We start from the raw sequence: 21531 nt of genomic DNA, 5'->3' as shown, positions 1-21531 counted from the left end.
TCTCTCCTTCCATCATTATGTTTGGGAGCTGGAATATTTGGCCAACCAGATCAGGGTTGATGTGAGTTTTATTTTTTTCATTCAGTAACCTGAGTTACTTCTGTGCAGAAATTAAGAGATAACGAATGGCTTGTAAAATATGTGCAGATTGGTAAAAACGCTGCAGTCATTACATCCTGCAGGTCATGCATGTCTCAGGTAATAAGTAACATATTGGCTTAGAAACAACAAAGGTGAAAGAATGTCCCAGCGAGTGGTCATGATACTGACCATCGGAGGGCATCTGATCTTTGATGTGGTGATAGACTGTGTGTGTGTGTGTGTGTGTGTGTGTGTGTGTGTGTGTGTGTGTGTGTGTGGATTAGAAATAATACAGGGTCTAACACACAGCATTGGTGTGACACCAGTCTGGGTTTTCAAGGTGCCTGTTCCAGATTCTGCTTAAGATAGTTGCAGTCATATCATCAGGAAGCAATGTCAGGATTGTGAAGAAGTTTCTTGGATATCCAAATCTCTGGAACAGAATCTACAGAGCCCCTTCACTTTGCAATAGAGAATTGCTGCTGTTCGCCATTTTACTTGGATGTTTCTGGGACTAAACAGTATATTAGAAGTTCCTCTGGAAGGTCTAAAGCCACACGGTCATCAGAAGGACTCCCTCAGCCAAAGGAAGTAACTCTGGAGAATGTCCTTAGCAGGAAAATCCTGACACACAAAAGGGGGAAATACCTAAATAGATTGTTCTTTCTTCTCCCAAATCCATTGGATGAGTTTCTATAGAGCCTTGATGGTACCTGCACAGCCAGTCACCAATGCAGTTCAGGGTCATTGTGAGGAATCAGTTTTGAGGATGTACCTGCTCTCACTAAATGCACCAGAATCTGAGAATGACTTTAAATCAAACAGTTTCAGACCGACTCACCAATTCTCTAAAGAGTGGATCCAATGTGAACCACAAAGCCACAGCACACCGCTGGCCCTTGGTGACAGCTTTTACTCCATGTGGATTCTCTTCTCCAGATGAAAATCCAACCATTCGACCACACTGTGGTTTCACTGCAGCCTGCACAGCAAGGTCAAAGAATCAGAGACTAAATGCATATCAAAAATTTATTATAAGGAACATTCCAACAAATACATCATACCCAGTCAACCAGAAAACCATTCTCTTTTGTCAAAGAAAAATGCACTTTTCCTAGTTCTTAGAATCGTTTTTTTAAAAAATAAATCATTCATGGGATGTCAGATTTGCCTCTGGGCCTGTATTTATTGCCCATCCCTAATAGCCCCAAGAGAAGGTGGTGATGAGCTGCCTTCATCAAACTGGTAACAGCCTTGCGGTGTAGGTCAACCCACAATGCTATTAGTGAGAGAGTTCCAGACTTAGACCCATTGACACTGGATGAACCATAATATATTTCCAATTCAGGACAGCGAATGGCTTGGAGGGGAACATGGAGGTGGTGGTGCATATCTGCTGCCCTTGTCCTTATACATGGAATTGGTTGTGCATTTGGTAGATGCTGTCTAAGGATCTTTGATGAATTTCTGCAGTGTTTCTCTTGTACACAGTACACACTGCTGCTACTGAGCATCGACAGTGGAAGGAGTAGATGTGATGCCAACCAACTATGCTGCAAAGTCTTGGATGTCAAGTTTCTTGAGTGTTGTTGGAGATGTACTCATTGAGGTAAGTGGAGAGTATGACATCACAAGTCTGATCTGTGACTTGGAGGTGGTGGCCAGGCTTTACAGAGTCAGGAGCTGAGTTACTTGTTGCAGGAAACCTAGTCTCTGACCTGCTCCTAATCATAAGGCCATAAGAAATAGGAACAGAAGCAGGCTTTGTGGCCAGTTGAATCTGCTCCCCCACAGGATCACAGCCGGTCCAATACTCCCCCTCTCCACTTTCCTGCCCTTTCCCTGTAAAGCTGGATTCCTCTCCTGATAAAGAATCTATCTATCTCAGGATTAAAGTTACACAAGGATTCCAACCAGCAGAGACATTTTCCTCTAGTTCCGAGTAACTCCAGTGTTAAGGCATCAAGTACCTTCCAGTCCAGGCCACACCCTTCTCCATTAATAATGTCCAGTCTCATAGTTCTCTTCTACAATGATATGACATAAGCTAATAACATACAGGAACAGAACCAGACCATTCAGCCCATCAACTGTGCTCAATGAAATCACATCTGATTTGATCATCTTCAACTCCATTTTCCTTCTCTTTTTCCATTACTCTGAATTCCTCTACTGATTAAGTATCTGTCTATATCAGCACTGAATATATTTAATTAACTCATCTCAACAGCCCTCTACAGTAAAGAATTCTATAGATTACTCCCAGAGAGAAGAAATTCCTCCGTTTCTCTCTGACACAAATGTATGACCCCTTAATTTGAGATTGTGCCTCTGCTCTTAGACTCTCCCAAAAGGGCAAAATAATCTTTCCATATCTACCCTGTCAAGTTCCCAGGAATCTTGTATGTCTCAATGAGGTCACCTGTTATTCTTCTAAGTTATAATGAGTATAGGCCCAATCCATTCGACTTGTCCTTATAAGACAGTCCCTCCGTACTATGCATCAGACGAATGAACCTTCTCTGGACTGCCTCCAATGCCAGTATATCCCCATTAGAAAAGGGGCTCAAATGTATTTGTATGTTCTAAGTAAGAGTCCTGTATAGTTTCAGCAGAACTTCCCTAATTTTATACTTTATTCTCTTTGAAGTGAATATTCTATTTGCTTTCCCTCTTACCTCATGAACTTGATCCTAGCTTTGTGACTTATGGTCAAAGACTCCCAAATTCCTCTAGTGTGGCTTTCTGCGGTATTTCTCCATTTAAATAATTGTCAGCTCTTCTATTGTTCCTGCCAAAGTGCATAACCTCATTTTCCCACATTATATTACATTCGCCAAGACTGCACTCACTCACTTAACCCACTGTGCTATCCTCACAATTTGTATTCCCACCTATTTTTAATGTCATGCACAAACTTGGCTACAGTACATTCACTTTCTCATCCAAGTCATTAACACATATTGAAAATGATTGTGGCCTGACCATTGACCCCTGTGGCACTTCACTAGTTACAGGGGACCATCCTGAAAATGACCCTCTCATCCCAACCCTCTGTTTTCTATTAGTTAGCCAATCCTCTATCCGTGCTAATATACCACCTCCAACATAACTTTCTTATTATAGAAGTAGCTTGATGTGTGGTATTTTACCAACTACCTTCTTAATATCCTAATATATTAGATCCATGCTGACTCTACTTGATCATTTTATTTTCTGGAGTTTGGAGGCTATTGGCCATTGTTCCTTTGTCAGGAAATAGTATTATTTTGATCATACTTCAATGAGCTTGTCAATGCATTCCCCAATTGCACTCATGGCCACTTCAGTTCAAGTCAATTCAAAACTTACTTCAGTTGGAAACCCTTCATGATCAGCACAATTGATGCTCACTGCACTGTGAACTGGGAGTGAATTAAAAGTATCTGGGGACAAAAGGTCTGTTGACTCAATCAGCATTTCCTTCCAAATCAGGAATAGCTGAAGAGTTGTAGCAACGTTAAGGCGCATCACTGCGGTATAATTCTATGTTCAGAATCCACTGGTGCAGACCTGAATGAGGAAGTGCTCAGATACCCAGCAGGATTACTCATCCTTCAGAAGGTACAAATGAACAATAAGTACTGCTCATTACTCAAGGTCACATACATCATACTCACCGTGATGGTTTTTGCATCAATTTCGGTAAAGATAAATTCTCCACCTTCAAAATCCCCATTTAGGTACAAGATGGCACTGGAGACAAAGGAATATAGACAGGTCACTGAGGGAGAGGGAACATATGCAATTAAATGTAAATAGACCATATAGCCAGGAGGGGAGAGAGAGATGGTTCCAATACCAGTGACAGGAGTCGAAATCCCACTGTAGAAGCCAATGAATTTAAATTTATTCATAAATATGGAATAAAATCTCATTTCACATCATTCATTGGCCACCTTCACCTCATTAGATAAAACCAAAAGCAATGTGGATGCTGTATATCAGAAACAAAAATAGAAGGGTCATCAGACCCGAAATGTTAACTCTGATTTCTCTTCACAGATGCTGCTAGACCTGCTATGCTTTTCCAGCAATTTAGGTTTCATTTCGGACTTCCAGCATCTGCAGTTCTTTTGGTTATCTCAGGATGACACATTCAGCAGCACTTCCTGTAATCCACACTTACACACAGGTGAGAATATGCCCAATTACTGTTGACCCTTATATGCATGCAGATGATGGTACACCCCATTACCATTGACCCCTATATGCACACAGTTGATAGTACACCCCATTACCTGTAGTCCCTGTAAGTGTAAGCTGGTGGTTCCTTCCAGCACTCATTGGCATCTGGATCAAGGAGGCAGTTATCGGCATGGATTGGGTGGCTCAGATCATTACGATTGTCTTGTTGGCCTGGAAGGTATGTTCAAAATGTCAGCCCACTGCACATCTTAGAGTGAAATCCAGTATTTGTCCACTCCAGTTGTCTGAACTGCCTGAACACAACTCTCTTTAACTGGCACATACAAATATAAACATACATACAAATTGAGATCAGGAGTTGGACACTTGGCTCCTTGAGCCTGCTCGGCCCTTCGCTAGGATCATAAATAATCTGATCATGTACGCACACTCCCTTCTCACAACTCATCAGATTTGAAAAGCTCCAATTTCATTCATTTCATGGCATTTTTCCAGTTCAATGATCAGGCAAACAACAGCAATGGTATGCAAGGACATGCAGAAGGGACCGTGGGTGCACAAACAGATCATTCATGATCATAGCGAAGGGCCGAGCAGGCTCAAGGAGCCAAGTGTCCTACTCCTGATCTCAATTTGTATGTAAGTATACCTTAAAGACAGTAGTGTTCAGGAAGTTCAGAGAGCTGGAGTGGACAAATAAGCAGACATTCCAACATGTGGGAAGACTGTGTTTCTGCCTGTTCTTTTCCTGGGGTATCAAACTATTAGAAATAGCAACATGTGAGAAAATTGACACAGGAACATTGATCTGCTTTCCCAGCCCGGTGACCGTTATAAAAACCTCACTCAGCAGTAAAACTCTAGTAAAGCCTCAGATTGTAACCAATTCTGGGCCACACACTTTCAAAGCCACCTCAAGACCTTGGAGAGGGTGCAGAGGAAAATGGAGACAATGGCTTCAGGGAAGAGGGTGATGATTATGTTCTGAGACTGAAGTTTGTGATTTTGTAAGGAGCCAAAGTTTGCTGTTGCACGGTCTCAGTAACCAGAGGGACACTGATGGAACAGTATTCACTACCAAACAAGATAGAACACAAGGAAACAGATTCTCTCTTACAGCATTTTGTTATGATTTGGATAAACATTTGAAGGGAACATGGGGAGGAGCAAGCTGGAGCACTGCAATTAATTGCATCGCTCGATCCAAAAACTCTCAAACACATGCTGGTTTAACCTGCTGCTTCTCTGTTGTTTTTAGATAATCTATTCATTTTCTAACTTCATAAAAAGCCCAGCCTAATTCATGAATCTGTCCTCATGACAGAACCCTTTAAAACCTGGGATGATCCTGTTCAATCTGTATTGCACTTTGACCAACCTTCATGAAGTCTTGTGTTGTTGCTGAAGAGAGACAAAATTTTGCTGAAGCTTTCTGCCTCACACTGATCAGGAAAAATGCAAGTATGCCAAAATTCAAATCATTCACATACCTTTTAAAGGTGTTGATTCATTGGCAAGTCAACTCTGCTTAATCATGGGGTTGTCATGGAGCAAGCAATAGGGATAGACTAGATTATCAATCACTGAAAAAACCCTTTCTCCTCTAGTATAAATTGTTGTGATTATTTGAAATTTGGAATGCTTGCAAACTGTCCTAATCTGCACAAGACAAAAAGCTACAGCCACTACAACTGCTGTCAACAATCACCAGGTTTCCTCCTGCTGAGCCATTTTTTGTGGTGTGCTTCTTAAGAAATGCTACTGACTAATCCACTCTGACACAGTGTAGATTTCACAATGCACAATTTCACAACAGATCTGGTGACTTTCCAGCTGCATTTCAAATAGTGAGAATCCAGTGGTTGCAACAGGCAGTGAAGAGTCACAGACAGTTTACAGAACAGAGCTGGTTTCTCCTGGGAAATTGTCAAGTACTTTAGTTGTAGCTAGCCTCGGGGGGAGGGGGGTTTCTAGGTGCTGGAAGTATGGGAGGTTAGCTGCAAATGCTCTGCATCTGACAATACAAAGAGCAATACGTCATACAAGGTCATTCAGCCAGTTAAACCTGTGATGAATCTTTGGAAGTTCCTATTGTATCTATACTCACCAGCTGTTCAGGCAGTGTATTGAAACCATTGTACCATTGGGTGTGGTGGTGGCAGAGTGGTAATATCACTGGGATTGCTCATCCAGAACCTCAGGCCATTGTTCTTGGAATGTGGATTTGAATCCCACCATGATAGATTTTTAATAAGTAGAATAAAGAACTAGCCTAATTGTGAGCTTGTAATCACTGTACCAATTGTAAAACCTCAATAGGGAACAGTCATCCCTATCTGGTCTTACCACTTTCATAAATGAATAAATCAAAAATACATTTTTTTATACAGTCAAAGTTCTCATCCATCCCTGTGGTTCTTTTGCAGATTCTCTTTTATCTGTGTCCCTCCATTCACCTTCCCTCCTTCCATTGGAAACACTTTCTCTGTATTTACTTTATCAGAACCCCTTGAGATTTTAAATCTTTTTCGCTCAATATCTGCCTTAACTTTCTTTGGTCTCGAGAGAATAATCCCAGGTACCCTCATTTCCACTCAATCGATACATCAACCTCACCAACAGTCACAGTTTCCCGCTCTGGGTTCCCGCAACAAAACTTCATCTTAGACAATTACTTTGTTGCAAAAGTCTGCACTCATTCTTCAAAGACATGGTCCATCATCATTCACTGTCTACGGAAAGGACCCTCACCTTCGATAGCTGTTCTGCAAACCAGGTGAGTGTATGAGAAGTATAGTGTGGAGTTCAACATGAAATAGGATTGAATGATCTTCCTAGCCTTTTCACTAACATCATAGAATAACCTGGCTCTGTGCAATGGAATCCGACCTTCATAGCCATACTGAAAAAGAGGAATGGAATTATCAAAGTTAAAAGGATTAGGTACAAGGGGAACACTGACTTTTATATTTGAAACATTCTATCCAACATGCATGAGCAAACATTCTAATCTCTTCCTCCCTTGCCTCAAACAAGAATTGGTCTACAAATAACCTCAGTCAGGCAGAGAAACAGGCTCATCTGGAAACTGGTGTAGGATCGGGGAGTGCAGTAAGAAACAAAATTATTTTGTTTTTAAATATGTGGCTATAACCTGAACAGGAGATTGGATTACTGCAAAAAAAATCCCAGGAGAGTTTTACAACTTGAAAATCATGTGCTATCGTTTTTTTAAATTACTACTTATTTGTGGGATGTGGGCATCATTGGCTGGGCCAGATTTATTGCCTGTCCTAGTTGCCCTTGAGAAGGTGGTAGAGAGCTGCCTTCTTGAACTGCTGCAATCCATGTGATGTAGCTTGAGCCACAATGCCTGTGGGGAGAGATTGCCAGGATTTTGACCTAGTGACAGTGAAGGAATGGCAATATGTTTCCAAGTCAGGATGATGAGTGGCTTGGAGGGAACTTGGAGGTGGTGGTGTTCCCATGTATCTGCTGCCCTTGTCCTTCTTGATGCAAGTGGTCATGGTTTGGAAGGTGTTGCTGAGGAACTTTGGTGAATTTCTGCAGTGCACCTTGTCGAAGGTACACACTGCTGCTACTGGGCATCAGTTGTAGAAGGAATGAATGGTCGTGGGTGTGGTGCCCATCAAGCGGGCTGTTGTGTTCTGGATGGTGTCAAGTTTCTTGAGTGTTGTTGGAACTGCACTCATCCAGGCAAGTGGGGAGTATTCCATCACACTACTAATTTCTGCTTTGTAGTTCATGGTCAGGCTTTTGGGAGTCAGGAGCTGAGTTACTGACTGCAACACTCCTAGCCTCTGACCTGCTATTGTAGCCACAATACTTTTATGGCTGTAAGAGTTCAGTTTCTGGTCAACTGTAACCCCCACAATGTGGTGGGAGATTCAGTGGTGGCGATGCCATTGAATGCCAAGGGACAATGGCTAGATTCTCTCTTGCTGGAGATGGGCATTGCCTGGCACTTGTGTGGCACAAATGTTATTTGACATTTATCTGCCCAAAGCTAGATATTGTCCAGGTCTTACTGCATGTGGACATGGACTGCTTCAGAATCTGAGGAGTCATGAATGGGGCTGAACATTGTGCTATCCTGAACTTGGACTCCCACTTCTGACCTTATGGATGAAGCAGCTGAAGATGGTTGTGTCTGGGACACTCCCCAGTGTACTCCTGTTGATCCATGCAATACACTTTTATTTCTTGAAACCCTAAGAGGTGGCATTAAATACTGAGTGGCACAAAGAATCAAATGAGTTCAGGAAATTCTGCCTGACAACAACGCTACGATTGGTCAATTTGCAGTGCATTTAATGCTAGAACTGTTAGGAGAGAGAAACATCCAGAGCCTGCAACCAAAAAGCATCAATCTCTCCTACTCTCCCTCCATATGGAGGAAAAACTTAGAAGAAAGAATTCTTACAAGACCAAGGTCCACTCAATCAATTGGTTTAATTAAAGTATGAATATCACCCAACAAAAAACAATATGTCTCCAGTGATAAACATCAAAAAACAGCAACAATTTAACCCAGGCTTCAAATCTGGACTTGTAATCTTCAGAATGTTGCTTACCCTGTCAATATTCTTTTTTCAACCATAGTATACATGTTAAACTATTGGTCTTTAGTCTATTTTAAACGGTGAATAAGTGTGCGTGTGTTTGGGTTTTAAGGGACACAGATACATAATATTGAGCAACCGATGAGGTTACAGACAGACTTAGACAGGCTTGGAGACTTGGAGAGTGGGCAAAGAAGTTGCAGATTTAACACAATGTGGGAAAGTGTGAGGTTATGTATTTTGGTGGGAAGTGGCATATTTTCTAAATGAGGAGAGGCTTTGAAAATCTGAAGCAGAAAAGGGAGTTGGGAGTCCTAGTTCAGGATTCTCTTAAGGTTAACATTCAGGTTCAGTTGGCAGTTAGGAAGGCAAACACAATTTTGGCATTCATTTCAAGAGGGCTAGAATATATGTGAGATGGATTCAGGTGAGGCTGTATAACGCTCTGGTCAGACCACATTTGGAATATTGTGAGCAATTTTGGGCCCCATATCTGATGATGGAAGGGTTCCAGAGGAGGTTTAAAAGACTGATCCTGGAGGTAAAAGGCTTGTCATATGAGGAGCGGTTGAGGACTGAGTCTGTATGAGGATGACGGGGGAAAATCGGATTGAAACCTACAGAATACTGAAAGGCCTGGATAGATTGGATGTGGAAAAGATGTTTCCACCAGTAGGAGAGACTTGGACATGAAGGCACAGCCTCAGAGCGAAGAGACGACCCTTTAGAACCGAGATGAGGAGGAATTTCTTCAGCCAGAGGGTGGTGAATCTTTGGAACTCATTGCTGCAGAATGCTGAGGAGGCCAGATCACTGTATTTACTAAAGACAGAGATAGATAGGTTCTCGAATAATAACCGGATCAAGGGTTAAGGGGAGAAGGCAGAAGAATCAGCCATGACTAAACGATGGAAAAAAAACTCAACAGGCCTAATTCTGATCCTGTGTTATGATCTTATGCATTTAGTTAATGTCGCACCTTAGTATTTCTAACTACCCTCTGCCAATTGTTCAAGTTAAGTTAAAGAATGGTGATATATTTCCAAGTTAGGATGGTGCATGGCTTGGAGGGCAACTTGTAGGTGGTGGCACTCCCATGTATCTGCTGCCCTAGTCTTTCCCGAGAGTAGCAGTTGTGGGCTTGAAGGGTGTTGTTGTAAAAACCTGAATTCCAGAATATTTGCTCACCACCAGGGCCTTATAGACAGTTGCTCCTTCAAAGCGCTCATTAGGTGTGTGTGGCGACATCTTGCCTCTGTAACCATCTCCTGCCAGCGTGATGGACTGTGAAAATATGGACAACCTGATTAGGAGGAAAGAAAGGTTCCAGGTGGGATAGACACATCAGCAACACCAACAAAACCTCAGGGACACTCACACTAGCCAAGTGGAAAAGCTCATGGCATTCCTGTGCAGTGATCACATCGTCAAGGAGCACTCGCTGGCTCCCATTCATTTGCTGCGAATCATAGACAAGTTTCACCCGGTCATAGAGGAGGGGTCCACCTGAAAGGAGACATAGAGCTCAGTGAAACCAGGTGCCTCAAAACACCCAGCAGCCATCAGTCACTGGGAGCTGGTTAGGTGGGATAGAGAGGAGTGAGATCGAGAGGCTGCTGAAAATGTGTTGCTGGAAAAGCGCAGCAGATCAGGCAGGAGAATCAACGTTTCGGGCATGAGCCCTTCTTCAGGAATTGAGATCGAGAGGCGTTGAGAAGAGGCGATGGATGTGGATTGGATTGAGGGATATGGAGAGGAGGCGATGTGGATGGGATTGAGGGATATGGAGAGGAGGGGATGGATGTGGATGCTGTTTAGAGAGTTACTCCATGAAGAGGAGAGGAACTTCTCAATTTCCAAAGGCGGTCAATGAAATGGAGTCGTGTCTGGGAAGGGATTCCTGGTCAGTGTCTGATCCATTCTCTCTCAGCCACAGTCAGTCAGTCATCTGGATTTATTCTTTTACCTTCTTGTCTCTGTTGTGGAACCTTTCTCTCAACTTTTCTCTTCTGGCTCGTTGGCATTTCTGGTTCCTTCAAACTTTCTTCTTCACCTGGCAACCGTCTGTTGGTGGAAAGACAGGTTAGAATTATAATCCCATCATCCTCTGTCCATCAATTGAGGCAGCACCTCATCTCAAACTCCATCTCACCCAGTAAGGAGTTACACCCCTCCATCTTTAAACCGATAACAAAATCCTCAGCCTGAGGCCCGGTTGTCTAGGAAACAGATACTTTCTGTTAGGATCAACTGGTATTTCAAGGGTATTTTTAACATGTACCAATGTCCCAGCATGCTTCACAGGATGGTAATCAGAGAAAATATGACCTCAACCCACAGAAAGTGTGGCTGGGGTAGGGGTCAAGGTAGAAGAGTGTCCAAGAGGAAGGGAGAAAGGTGGAGAGGTTTAGGGAGGGAGTTCCAGAGTTTACAACCACAGGGTGTAGAGGGCACAGATACCAACAGCAGTGTGATGGAAAACAGGGAATTCTCAAAAGGCTAGTGTTGGAAAAGCGCAGAGATCTTGGAGGGTTGTACGAGGTCACAGAGATACGGAGGTGGGAGAGACGGTGGAGGGAGTCAAATATGAGGACGAGAATTTAAAACTGGAGTTGATGCTGGCCTAGAAGCTCATGAGAACAGGACACTGTGCTGGTAAGAAGTAATGAAGGCGTTATTAAACATTTCTGGATCAGGTGGAACCTGAATCCAGACCTCCTGGCTCAGGAGTAGGAACATTGCAACATTTGTATGTGTAACGGCAACACATATTTATTACCTAGCCATGGGGTTCCAACTGATTCAAAAGATACATCTATGCAGATGGAAAAAGTGAACAAAAATCCAAACAAATGTGGAATGGTACAATCTGTAATGGTGGGAATTTTTAGTCGCTTCAATAAACTGTAGCAGTTTGGGTGATACCTTTCTAAAGCTGCAAGAGGGGATGATCCCATAACTCCTACCTCTTAGGATGATCCTGATTTTCATGTTTCGTTCCAGAGACAGTCCAGTTAATCTAAAATCAGAATAAAAATCCAGAAATTAAATTCAACATCTAAAATTAATGCATAATATCAGGAAGTCTAAAATAGCCAAGGAAAGTAAGTTTTGCAGCTTCAGAGTATAGCTTTCTGCACAGGTCAAAAGGTGAAAAACAAAAAAGAATTTTGTTCCTCACCTCAGGAGGATAAGCAGGGACTGGAAAGATTTACATTTTAGCATCAATCATTCACAAAACCGCAATGGCATGGTGTTAGAAACAGACTAAATCTTTCTCTCCACTGTCTCCAACAAACACTCCCAGGACAGGTACAGCATGCGGTTCAATACAGAGTATAGCTCTCTCCATACTGTCCCCACTAATGCCTCTTAGGGCAGGTACAACACACATCTCGGTTTATCTGACATGATAAATTACTTTCCTGGCTTCTCTTCCACTGAATGCAGTCAGAGAGAGTGTAGTAAGCTCGTGATGTGTCAGAGGATGCAAGACCTCTCCATAAGAGGGTAATGCTATCAATAATTTGTGTTGTAGCCAATGCACACAGGCAGGTCTGTGTTGTAGCCTGTAACAATGCTGCCCCTTTAATAAGGTTATGTTGTCCTTGGTTTTCTTCAAGAGGGGTCTTAAAGACAGAAGTGCCAATATGTCTGGAAATGTTACTTGAAAACAATGATGGGGAGTGGCCAGTTCTCCCAGTTCGGGATTTGTTTTTTCTAGTTTGGTTTAGTTTTTTAGCTGGGAGTCAGAAAACTGCTGAAGCAGCTATAGTAAAAAGACATTCCATGTTTCAACAGAGGCCTTACCTGGACTTTCTCTCCAAAAACTCCTGCGTGTAAGAAGCTGTGTTTGAATTTACCTTTTGCAAGGGGTGTATTTATGGGATATTGCAGGGATTGCAATAGCTTCATCAAGTTGTGATACAGTGTTGATTGGGTTATCAAATCAGTTAAGTTATTCTAAATTCTGTTTTCTTTTGTTTGTGTTTCATCTGTAATGCTTAAATAAATGTGGTTTTGTTGAAAGCAGAGTGTTTGACGAGCTACATCACTCCTGGAATATCCACTGTACATCTGCTTAAAAAGGTTAGGGCCTGGGCTACCTTCTTAAAATGTTTTGAGGGGGTCCAGCCTATCCATAACAAGCTGCAATGATTTACAATATATATTAAAAATTGGATGAGAAACATTAATGTACTATAGACCAGGTGACTCAAAAATAGGTGGGAAGGCAAGTGGTGAGGATAACACACAGGGATTTGGAAATCCTCGTGCAGAAATTTTGAAGAGCTAGCATACAACTTCAGCAGATAATAGGGCAGGCAATGGAATGTTGGTCATTATGTCAGGGAATGGGGTATTAAAGATAAAGAAGCCTTGCTAAAACTGCACGTAGCATTTGTCAGACCACAGTTGGAATACTGCAAATAGCTTGATCCTTAATCTAAGGAAAGGTAAACTACCATTGGACGAAGTTCAGATAAGGTTTACCAAGTCGATTCAATGTATGGAGGGGTTGCCTTATGAGGGGAGGCCTAGGAATGAGAGGAAACCTTAATTCAATAGCACAAATGTCAGTAGTGTTGTTGATCATGGGGAAGATGGTCCCAGGCTACAGTCTAATATAGACAACTGGTAAATTGGGCAAAACAATAGCAGATGGAATATAATCCTGATAAGGTTAAGGATAATCCAGAGAGATTCTACAAGTACATTAAGAGTAAAAGAGCAACCAGCGAGAGAATAGGGCTCCTGAACGATCAACAAGGTCATTGAACCTCAGAAGATAGCAGAAATACTAAATTAATATTTCATATCAGTTTTTACTGTTAAGAAAGAAATGGAGGTTAGCAAACACAGGGAAATAAATACCGATGTTTTGAAAACACTTCACACTACTGAAGAGGAAATACTGGAGATCTCAGAAAACAAAAGTGGATAAAACTCTGGGACCTAATCGACTGTATCCCAGGACATTATGGGAAGTTAGGGAAGACATTTCAGGGACTCTAGCACAGATACTTATATCATATAACCATGGGTGAGATGCTGGAGGACTGCAGTGTAGTAATGTTGTGCCTTTATTTAAGAAAGGCTGTCAGGAGAAGCCTGAGCACTACAAACCTGGGAGTTTGATATTGGTGGGGATAAATTGCTGGAGGGGGTTCTTAAAGACAGGATTTATGTAGATTGGAAGAGGTAAGGAATGATCAGGGATAATCAGCATGACTTTGTGCAAGGGAAATTACGTCTCAGAAACTTTGAGTTTTTTGAAAAAATAACCAAAATGATTGATATGGGCAGAGTGGTAGACATTGTTTTTATGGACTTTCGTAAAGCCTTTGACAAGGTTCCACATGATACACCAATTAGTAAAGTTAGATCACATGAGATTCAAGGAGAGCTTGCCAGTTAGATAGAAAATTGACTTTATATTAGGAGACAGATGGTGGGGGTAGAGGGTTGTTTTTTGGACTGAAGGCCTGCAACCAGCAGTCTTCCACAGGGATCACTGCTGGGTCTGCTTTTGCTGTCATTTATATAAACAAACAATTTGGATGAAAATTTAGGAGACATGGTTAGTAAGTTTGCAGATGACACCAGAATTGGTTGTATAGTAGACAGTGAAGGAAGTTATCTTATGTTACAAAGGGATGTTAATCAATTGAACCAGTGGGCCGAGGAGTGGCAGATAGAGTTTAATTTGGATAATCTTGAGGAATTGCGTTTTGGTAATTCAAACAAGGGGATCACTTAAACAATTAATGATTGGGCTCTGGGTAGTATTGTCAAACCAAGACTCCCACAAGTTCAGAAACATAATTCTTTGAAATTTTCATCATATGTAGGCAGGGTGATTAAGAAGGCACTTGCCCTCATTGCTCAGACCTTTGAGTATAGGATTTAGGACGTCATGTTGAGGTTGTACAGGACATTGGTGACGTCCCTTCTGAAGTACTGTGTATAGGTCTTATTGCTCTGCTAAAGGAAGGATATTAAACTGCAGAAGGTTCAAAAAACATTTACCAGGATGTTGCCAACAACAGAAAATTTGAGTTATAAAGATAGATGGGGACATATTTTTGCTACAGCATAGGAATTTGAGGGGTGACTGTTTATAAAATCATGAGGGGCACAGATAAGATGAATACCAAGGATCTTTTCCCCAGGGTGGGGAGTTCAAAAGTGGGGGGCATTTTTTAAGATGAGAGCAGAAAGACTTAAAAGAGACATGAGGGTCAATTTTTTTTAATATACAATTTTCTTTTTGTATGGGCAGCACGGTGGCACAGTGGTTAGCACTGCTGCCTCACAGCGCCAGAGACTTGGGATCAATTCCCGCCTCAGGCGAGTGACTGTGTGGAGTTTGCATGTTCTCCCCGTGTCTGCGTGGGTTTCCTCCGGGTGCTCCGGTTTCCTCCCACAGTCCAAAGATGTGCAGGTTAGGTGAATTGGCCATGCTAAATTGCCTGTAATGTTAGGTAAGGGGTAAATGTATGGGTGTGGGTGGGTTGCGCTTCGGCGGGGCGGTGTGGACTTGTTGGGCCTACAGTTACCCACACTGTAAGTAATCTAATCTAATCTAATCATCAGAGTGGTTCGTGTATGGAATGATCTGCCGGAGGGAAAATGGTGGATGCAGCTACAGGTACAACATTAAAGAGACATTTGGATAAGTAAGTGAACAGGAAAGGTTTGGAGGGATATGGACCAAACGCAGGCAAGTGATAGTAGTTTGGTTTGGGAACATGGTTGGCATGGACTAGTTGGACTGGAGGGTCTGTTTCGATGCTGTATGACTCTATGACTTTCAGTCTGCAGTGATGCATTTTGGGAAGTCTAATAAGGGAGGAATTTACACAATGAATGCTAGGTGCCTCGGGAGTACTGAGGAAACAAAGGGTTCTTGGTAGACTAGTCTATAGATTCCAGAAGGTGTCACCACAAGTAGACAGGGTGGTAAAGAAGGTATACAGGATCCTTGTCTTCAGTAGCCTGGGTGTAGAATATAGGAGCAAGGAAGTCTTATTACAACTTTATAAAACATTGGTTAGGCCACAGATGGAATACGCTGTGCAATTCTGTTTGCCACACTATCAGAAAGATGTGATTACAGTGGAAAGAGCACAGAGGAGATCCACCAGAATGTTGGGATAAAAGGTCTCAGTTATGAGGATAGATTGGTTAAGCTGGGTTTGTTTTGCCTGGAGCAGAGGGAGCTGAGGGGGGGGGGGGAGATGGCGGGGAGGGGATCTGATTGAGGTTTACAGAATTATGAGAAGGTATAGACAGGGTAGATGGTGAGAATATTTTCCACATGCAGACATGTCTAAGAAGACCAGAGGGCATGAGTTTAAGGTGAGGAGTAAGTGACTTAGTGGGGGTCGTGGAAAGGTTTTTTTCATGCAGAGGGTGGTAGAAATTTGAAATGCACTGCCTGGAGTCAGGTACTCTCACAATAATTAAGAAGCAAATAAATGAGGACTTAAAATTTCAAGGTATAGTAGGCTAAAGATCAAATGCAGGTAAATGGGATTAGCATAGTTTGAGGTTTGTTGGTTAGCATTGGCATGATGGGTCGATGGGCCTGTTTCTGTTCACTCTATGACTCAATGACTTTAAATGAACAAAATTCTTATGGGACTTGACAGGGTCGACGCTGAAAGGTTATCTCCCCTTGAGGGAGAGTCTACAAGCAGGGGCACCATCTCAGAGTAGGCAAAAATCAGGAGGAATTTCTTCTTTTAAAAAGCAGTGAATTGTGGTTGTCAAGGCTGGGTCTTTAGAGTATATTCAAGTTGAGATAGATCTTAAATCAGTAAGGGTATCTAGGATAATGGGGAAAAAGCAGGAAAGTGGATTTGAAGATTATCAGATTAGCCAAGATCTCATTGAATGAGAGCAGACTCAACGGACTTAATGGCCAACTGCTCCTATGTCTATGGGCGGATAGACTTTGAGTTCAACTTTGTTTAGTTAAAGTCAGATACTTTTCTCCCCCATCTAAACTGGCCAACATTTACCCAATCTGAATCTGTGCAGACCCCCTGCCCAAACCATCGACAGTGTCAGGACAGGTCACCAATATTGTCATCATCCCCTGTCAGTGCGGACCTCTCACACCAGTGAATGGGAAATGGTATGAGGGAGGAAGGGGAGATGCAAGTGGAAAAAGGAATCACTGAACTTGGCAGCCCCTGCCTCGACCCCATTCCAATTCTTTCACCGCCATCCCCACTATAGAAATCCCTGACACAACTGTTCAGAGTAGTATGCCATTCAAACAATTCACTCTAAGTCCAGTTCATTTGAAATTATCAGGACCTTTACTTTTGTTTGTGGGTGCTGAGTATTTGTAATAACTTGATGGGGATATACTGTGAACATCTGGCATAGGATTGCCTCAGGTTCTCCTGACAGAGTATTCAGAGTGATAGTGATGCAGGAGCTCACTGATGGGTTGCGGCAATCTCACTGGTCAATTATCTGCACCTCAAATGGACTGGGTTCAATGCAAGGTACGTCTGAGTCTCTCAGAGAGGGAGACATATGATAGCATCAAGTAATCCTAATATCAGAAGAAGCCTTAACTAACCAGAACGTCAAATCCTGCACAGACTCTGCAGCTTCAAGCTTGAGTCAATCAGGTGAACATTCAAACTTGCTTTAGACTCCCAAAAAAAAGATAAAAAGCAAGCAAAGACAAAAATGAAAAGAACTGAATGAAGCAATATAAAAGAAGTGTGTGAAGTTTTTTTTTAGTATTTTGTAAATTGTTTTTTAATCTTATTGCACGTGCAAACGAACAGAATGAGATCAATCAAGGCTGAGCATGTGCAATTGGAAATTATTGATGGATTGTTGGTGTCAGCAAATAGTCCACTCAGGAATGTGAAATGCTGCAATTCAAGACCATCACCACACGATGGCAGCAACATCCACAAGATAGCAAATACAAGACTGAGCCAAAACATCCCAGGACAGGTAGAGCACAAAGGTTAGAGAAAAAGTAAATATCCCTTGTCACTGTTCCCATGAAACATTCCCAAAGCAGGTACAACATGGGGCTAGATACAAAGTAAATCTCCCCCTACACTGTTGAAAAATGTGGTGCTGGAAAAACAAGCAGGCCAGGCATCATCCGAGGGGCAGGAGAATCGACGTTTCGAGCATAAGCCCTTCTTCAGGAATGAGGGTGGTGTGCCAAGTGGGCTGAGATAAAAGGTGGGGGGGGCGGGAATTGGGGGGGGAGTGGGGGGGGGCGCTGGGCATACGATAGGTGGAAGGAGGTGAGGGTGAGGGTGATAGACTGGAGAGGGGGGTGGGGGCGGAGAGGTCGGGAAGAAGATTGCAAGTCAAGAGGGCGGTGCTGAATCCAGGGGTTGGGACTGAGATAAGGTGGGGGGAGAGGAAATGAGGAAGCTCCCCCTACACTGTCCCTATCAAACATTTCCAGGATAGGTACAGCACAAGGTTTTATATACATATTATATATATATTAAAATCATCCTCCACGCTGTTCCCATCAAATACATAAGAGAATAAAAATGAATATGACAATCAGATCATGTTTTCATTGAATTGTGGAGCAAATTTGAGGAATTAAGCGACCAATTCCGGTTCCAAATCTCTAACTTAATATGTCAAGAATCAGGATATTTCAATTAACAAACAAACAAAGTCACTTGGTAGGACAGAACTTGACCATTGTTGACACGAGAGACATGTTGTGGGAGCAGAATTAATGCAAGAACATCAAATTTCAAATCGCCATAACAATCTATACTACAAGAGGAAAAGGTGTTGACTGGTTAGCACGTCAACTTGGATTGGCCAAGGTGTTGCCATGGAGAAAATAATGGGGAACTTTTCAGTTTCATAAGCTCCATTGAGGCAACTCCGAAAAGGCGTAAGGTTTGAACTTTTATTTTTTGTCTGCAGAGTGCAGGTCCCAGGGAATGGATATGTAGTCCTTCTAACAAATGTAAAGAAACCATGTTAGGAGCTCAACAGATGATGTTCAGTTGGTTATTTCTTTGACGCCCAGTATCTGTATGTTGGATATTTGGCGCTTCCACAGTCTCACAGCTCATCACTTATTCCAACTCAACCAGCCAACTCTGGAAGAAGACTGAGACAATGGCAAAATAGGAGAAAGATTTGTGCCAGTTACAGGTGACATTTGATAAAGGTCAGAGGTGAACATACTGACTACCTCAATCCCTCAGCTGCCAATCAGATTAAGTCTAAAACACATACTGGATCCACGTAGACGAATCTCAGCTCACTGCTGACTGACTGAAGAAGCTCCTTCTCCAACTGATAGCGATCCATGAACCAAACCAGATCCTGCAAATAGCACAAACACAGAGACAACATGAAATATTTCCAAAACCTCTCAACCTTCTCAATCCTGCGATCAACCTGCTTCTGTTTATAGTATTCAATTTACTTCAACACTACTCCAAAGGTCTGAATACATAATCCAAGGTGACTCCACCAGTACAGTACCAAGAAAGTGCTGCACTGACAGAGGGTCAGTACTGAGGGAGTGCTGCACTGTTGGAAGTGTTGTATTTCTGATAAGTGTGTATCCCAGTCCTGTCTGTTCTCAGTTGCAGATCAATGATAATATCAGAAAAGCAAGCTGACGTCTCCCAATGTCCCCAGCTGATACATATCCCTCTATCAACATCAATAATATGATTTATTTTTGAAAATTAAGGATTTCTTTGGGATCCTGCTGTGCAAAAAGTGATTGCCACAATCCAATGGTGAGTATACCTTCATGGTGAATGGGTAGTTGCTTAGGGAGAGACCTAAGTGAAAGGTGCTGGAGTAATGCAGGTATATTTTCAACATTTCTTGAACTTTGCTTCAAGGTTTAAGTGGGTGTACTGAGGGAGATCAAAGTGGTTTTGGGGTTAAAATTTGGTTTAATTCCACTCATTTAGAGTTTGTAAATTTTCAATTAATTTATATAAATGAAAATCTAAATATCTCAGACAATAAGCTAGTGGACATAAAAGTGACCATGAAAGTGACAAATTGGCAAAATACATCCCTTCAGAGAGGGAATGCTCTCCCATGCTGACCTCTAGGCACGTCCAGATCCACCCCAACATAATTTACTCTGAACTGTTTCCTGGATCACATCAGGGGACAATCATTTGCTTCAAGAAGATAAAACCTCAAGGTGACAAGGAATGGGAAATAAATAAGGAAATTACAGATATATATCGAGAGGTTATGTGAGTGGACAAAAGTGTGGCAAATAGTGTACAATGTGGGAAAATATGAAATTGTCCATTTTGGCAGTAAGGATGAAAAGTACATGATCAAAATGGGGCAAGATTCCAGAGGTTGGAGGTGCAGAGAGAGAGCTGGTGCACTGTTTCATGAATCACAAACAGTTAGTACACTGGTACAGCAAGTAATTAGGAAAGCTAATGAAATTTTATGCTTTATTCAGAGGGAATATGATTTGGAGATGCCGGTGTTGGACTGGGGTGTACACAACCACCTTAAGAAGGAGCAGCACTCAGAAAGCTAGTGCCTCCAGTTAAACCTGTTGGACTATAACCAGGTGTTGTGTGATTTTTAACTCAGAGGGAATGGGAATACAAATATATGGAAGTTTTGCTTCAGTTGTAGAGTGTATTGATGGTACCACAGGTGGAGGACAGATACATTATTGGTCACTTTAAGGAACAAATGCTGTAAATGTGACAGTTCAGAGAAAGTTTATTGGACTAACATCTAGAATGGGTGAATTTTCTTATGTGGAAAGGTTGGACAGGCCAGTCTCATATCCACTGGAGTTTCAAAGAGTAGGAGGTAACCTGATTGAAACATTGATCATCCTGAGGGGCTTTGACAGGGTAGATATGGAAAGGAGGTTTCCTCTTGTGGGAGAATCTGGAAGTCATTATTTCAGAATAAGAGGCTACCCATTTAAGACAAAGATGAGGAGAATTTATTTTCTGTTGAGTGTTTGGAACATTATTTCTGAAAAGCTGTTCTTAACAGTGTCCTTGAATATTCTGAAGGCAGAGGCAAATAGATTTGTGCTTAGCAAGGGGTGAAAGGTTATCCGCAGTAGGTGGGCATATTGGGTAATGAGATGAGCTGGTGTCTTAATGGGATAGATTTGAGGAGCTGAGCAGTCAATTCCTGCTCCTAATTATTTTGTCCATACTAAGTGATGCCCACATCCCAAGAATGATGACACAAATCTTCTAGAAGGGAATCTATGCATTAGTTCGGACATGGAGTCTTAACTATCCAAGTGCTAAAGATCATAGATGACAGTAAAAATGCTGGCAGCCCTCTCAGCCTTAGGAAGCTGATTCCAGGGACCTGAACCTGGACCTGGACCATGTGAGAACAGAGACTGAGGACAGGCCGTCCCCACCGGCAATAACTCACTTGGCGAGGGGCGATCTGATTCATATCCATTTGACTCTGTAGCACACTCTGGTAATATTCCAGGTTCTCCAGCATGTCTTCATCTGTTGGTCGCATCAGTAAGTAGGATTTTGTGGCTTCCAAAGCCTTCTCATAATTTCCAACTGTAGAGAGACAGTGAGGTGAGGGGGTGGGGAGGAGACGACAGAGACAAGGGGCAGAGGGAAACAGGCAGAAGCAAAGAGAGAGAGAGAAGAGAGAGAGAGAG

The 21531-nt window shown here is 42.3% G+C and overlaps 1 protein-coding gene across 1 annotated transcript in view; it reads right to left on the bottom strand.

The window, feature by feature from the left end:
- p3h2 (prolyl 3-hydroxylase 2) overlaps positions 1-21531 on the bottom strand; it is a 156906-nt gene that overhangs the window by 5462 nt on the left and 129913 nt on the right. Inside the window, exons 5-14 of the mRNA XM_043702558.2 lie at positions 21285-21427; positions 19116-19205; positions 11819-11871; positions 10819-10916; positions 10231-10358; positions 10041-10136; positions 7021-7171; positions 4362-4479; positions 3741-3816; positions 923-1063 (exon numbers count right to left, since the gene is read on the bottom strand). Coding sequence (XP_043558493.1) covers positions 923-1063; positions 3741-3816; positions 4362-4479; positions 7021-7171; positions 10041-10136; positions 10231-10358; positions 10819-10916; positions 11819-11871; positions 19116-19205; positions 21285-21427 — 1094 coding nt within the window. The remainder of the gene's footprint in view (positions 1-922; positions 1064-3740; positions 3817-4361; positions 4480-7020; positions 7172-10040; positions 10137-10230; positions 10359-10818; positions 10917-11818; positions 11872-19115; positions 19206-21284; positions 21428-21531) is intronic.

This window comes from Chiloscyllium plagiosum, unplaced genomic scaffold, assembly GCF_037043375.1.
Source record: "Chiloscyllium plagiosum isolate Xiang-an unplaced genomic scaffold, Cpla_swu_hap1 HiC_scaffold_13, whole genome shotgun sequence".
Classification (NCBI taxonomy): domain Eukaryota; kingdom Metazoa; phylum Chordata; class Chondrichthyes; order Orectolobiformes; family Hemiscylliidae; genus Chiloscyllium; species Chiloscyllium plagiosum.
The sequence above is the reverse complement of the archived record's forward strand: the minus strand, read 5'-3'. Positions and strand labels throughout refer to the sequence as shown.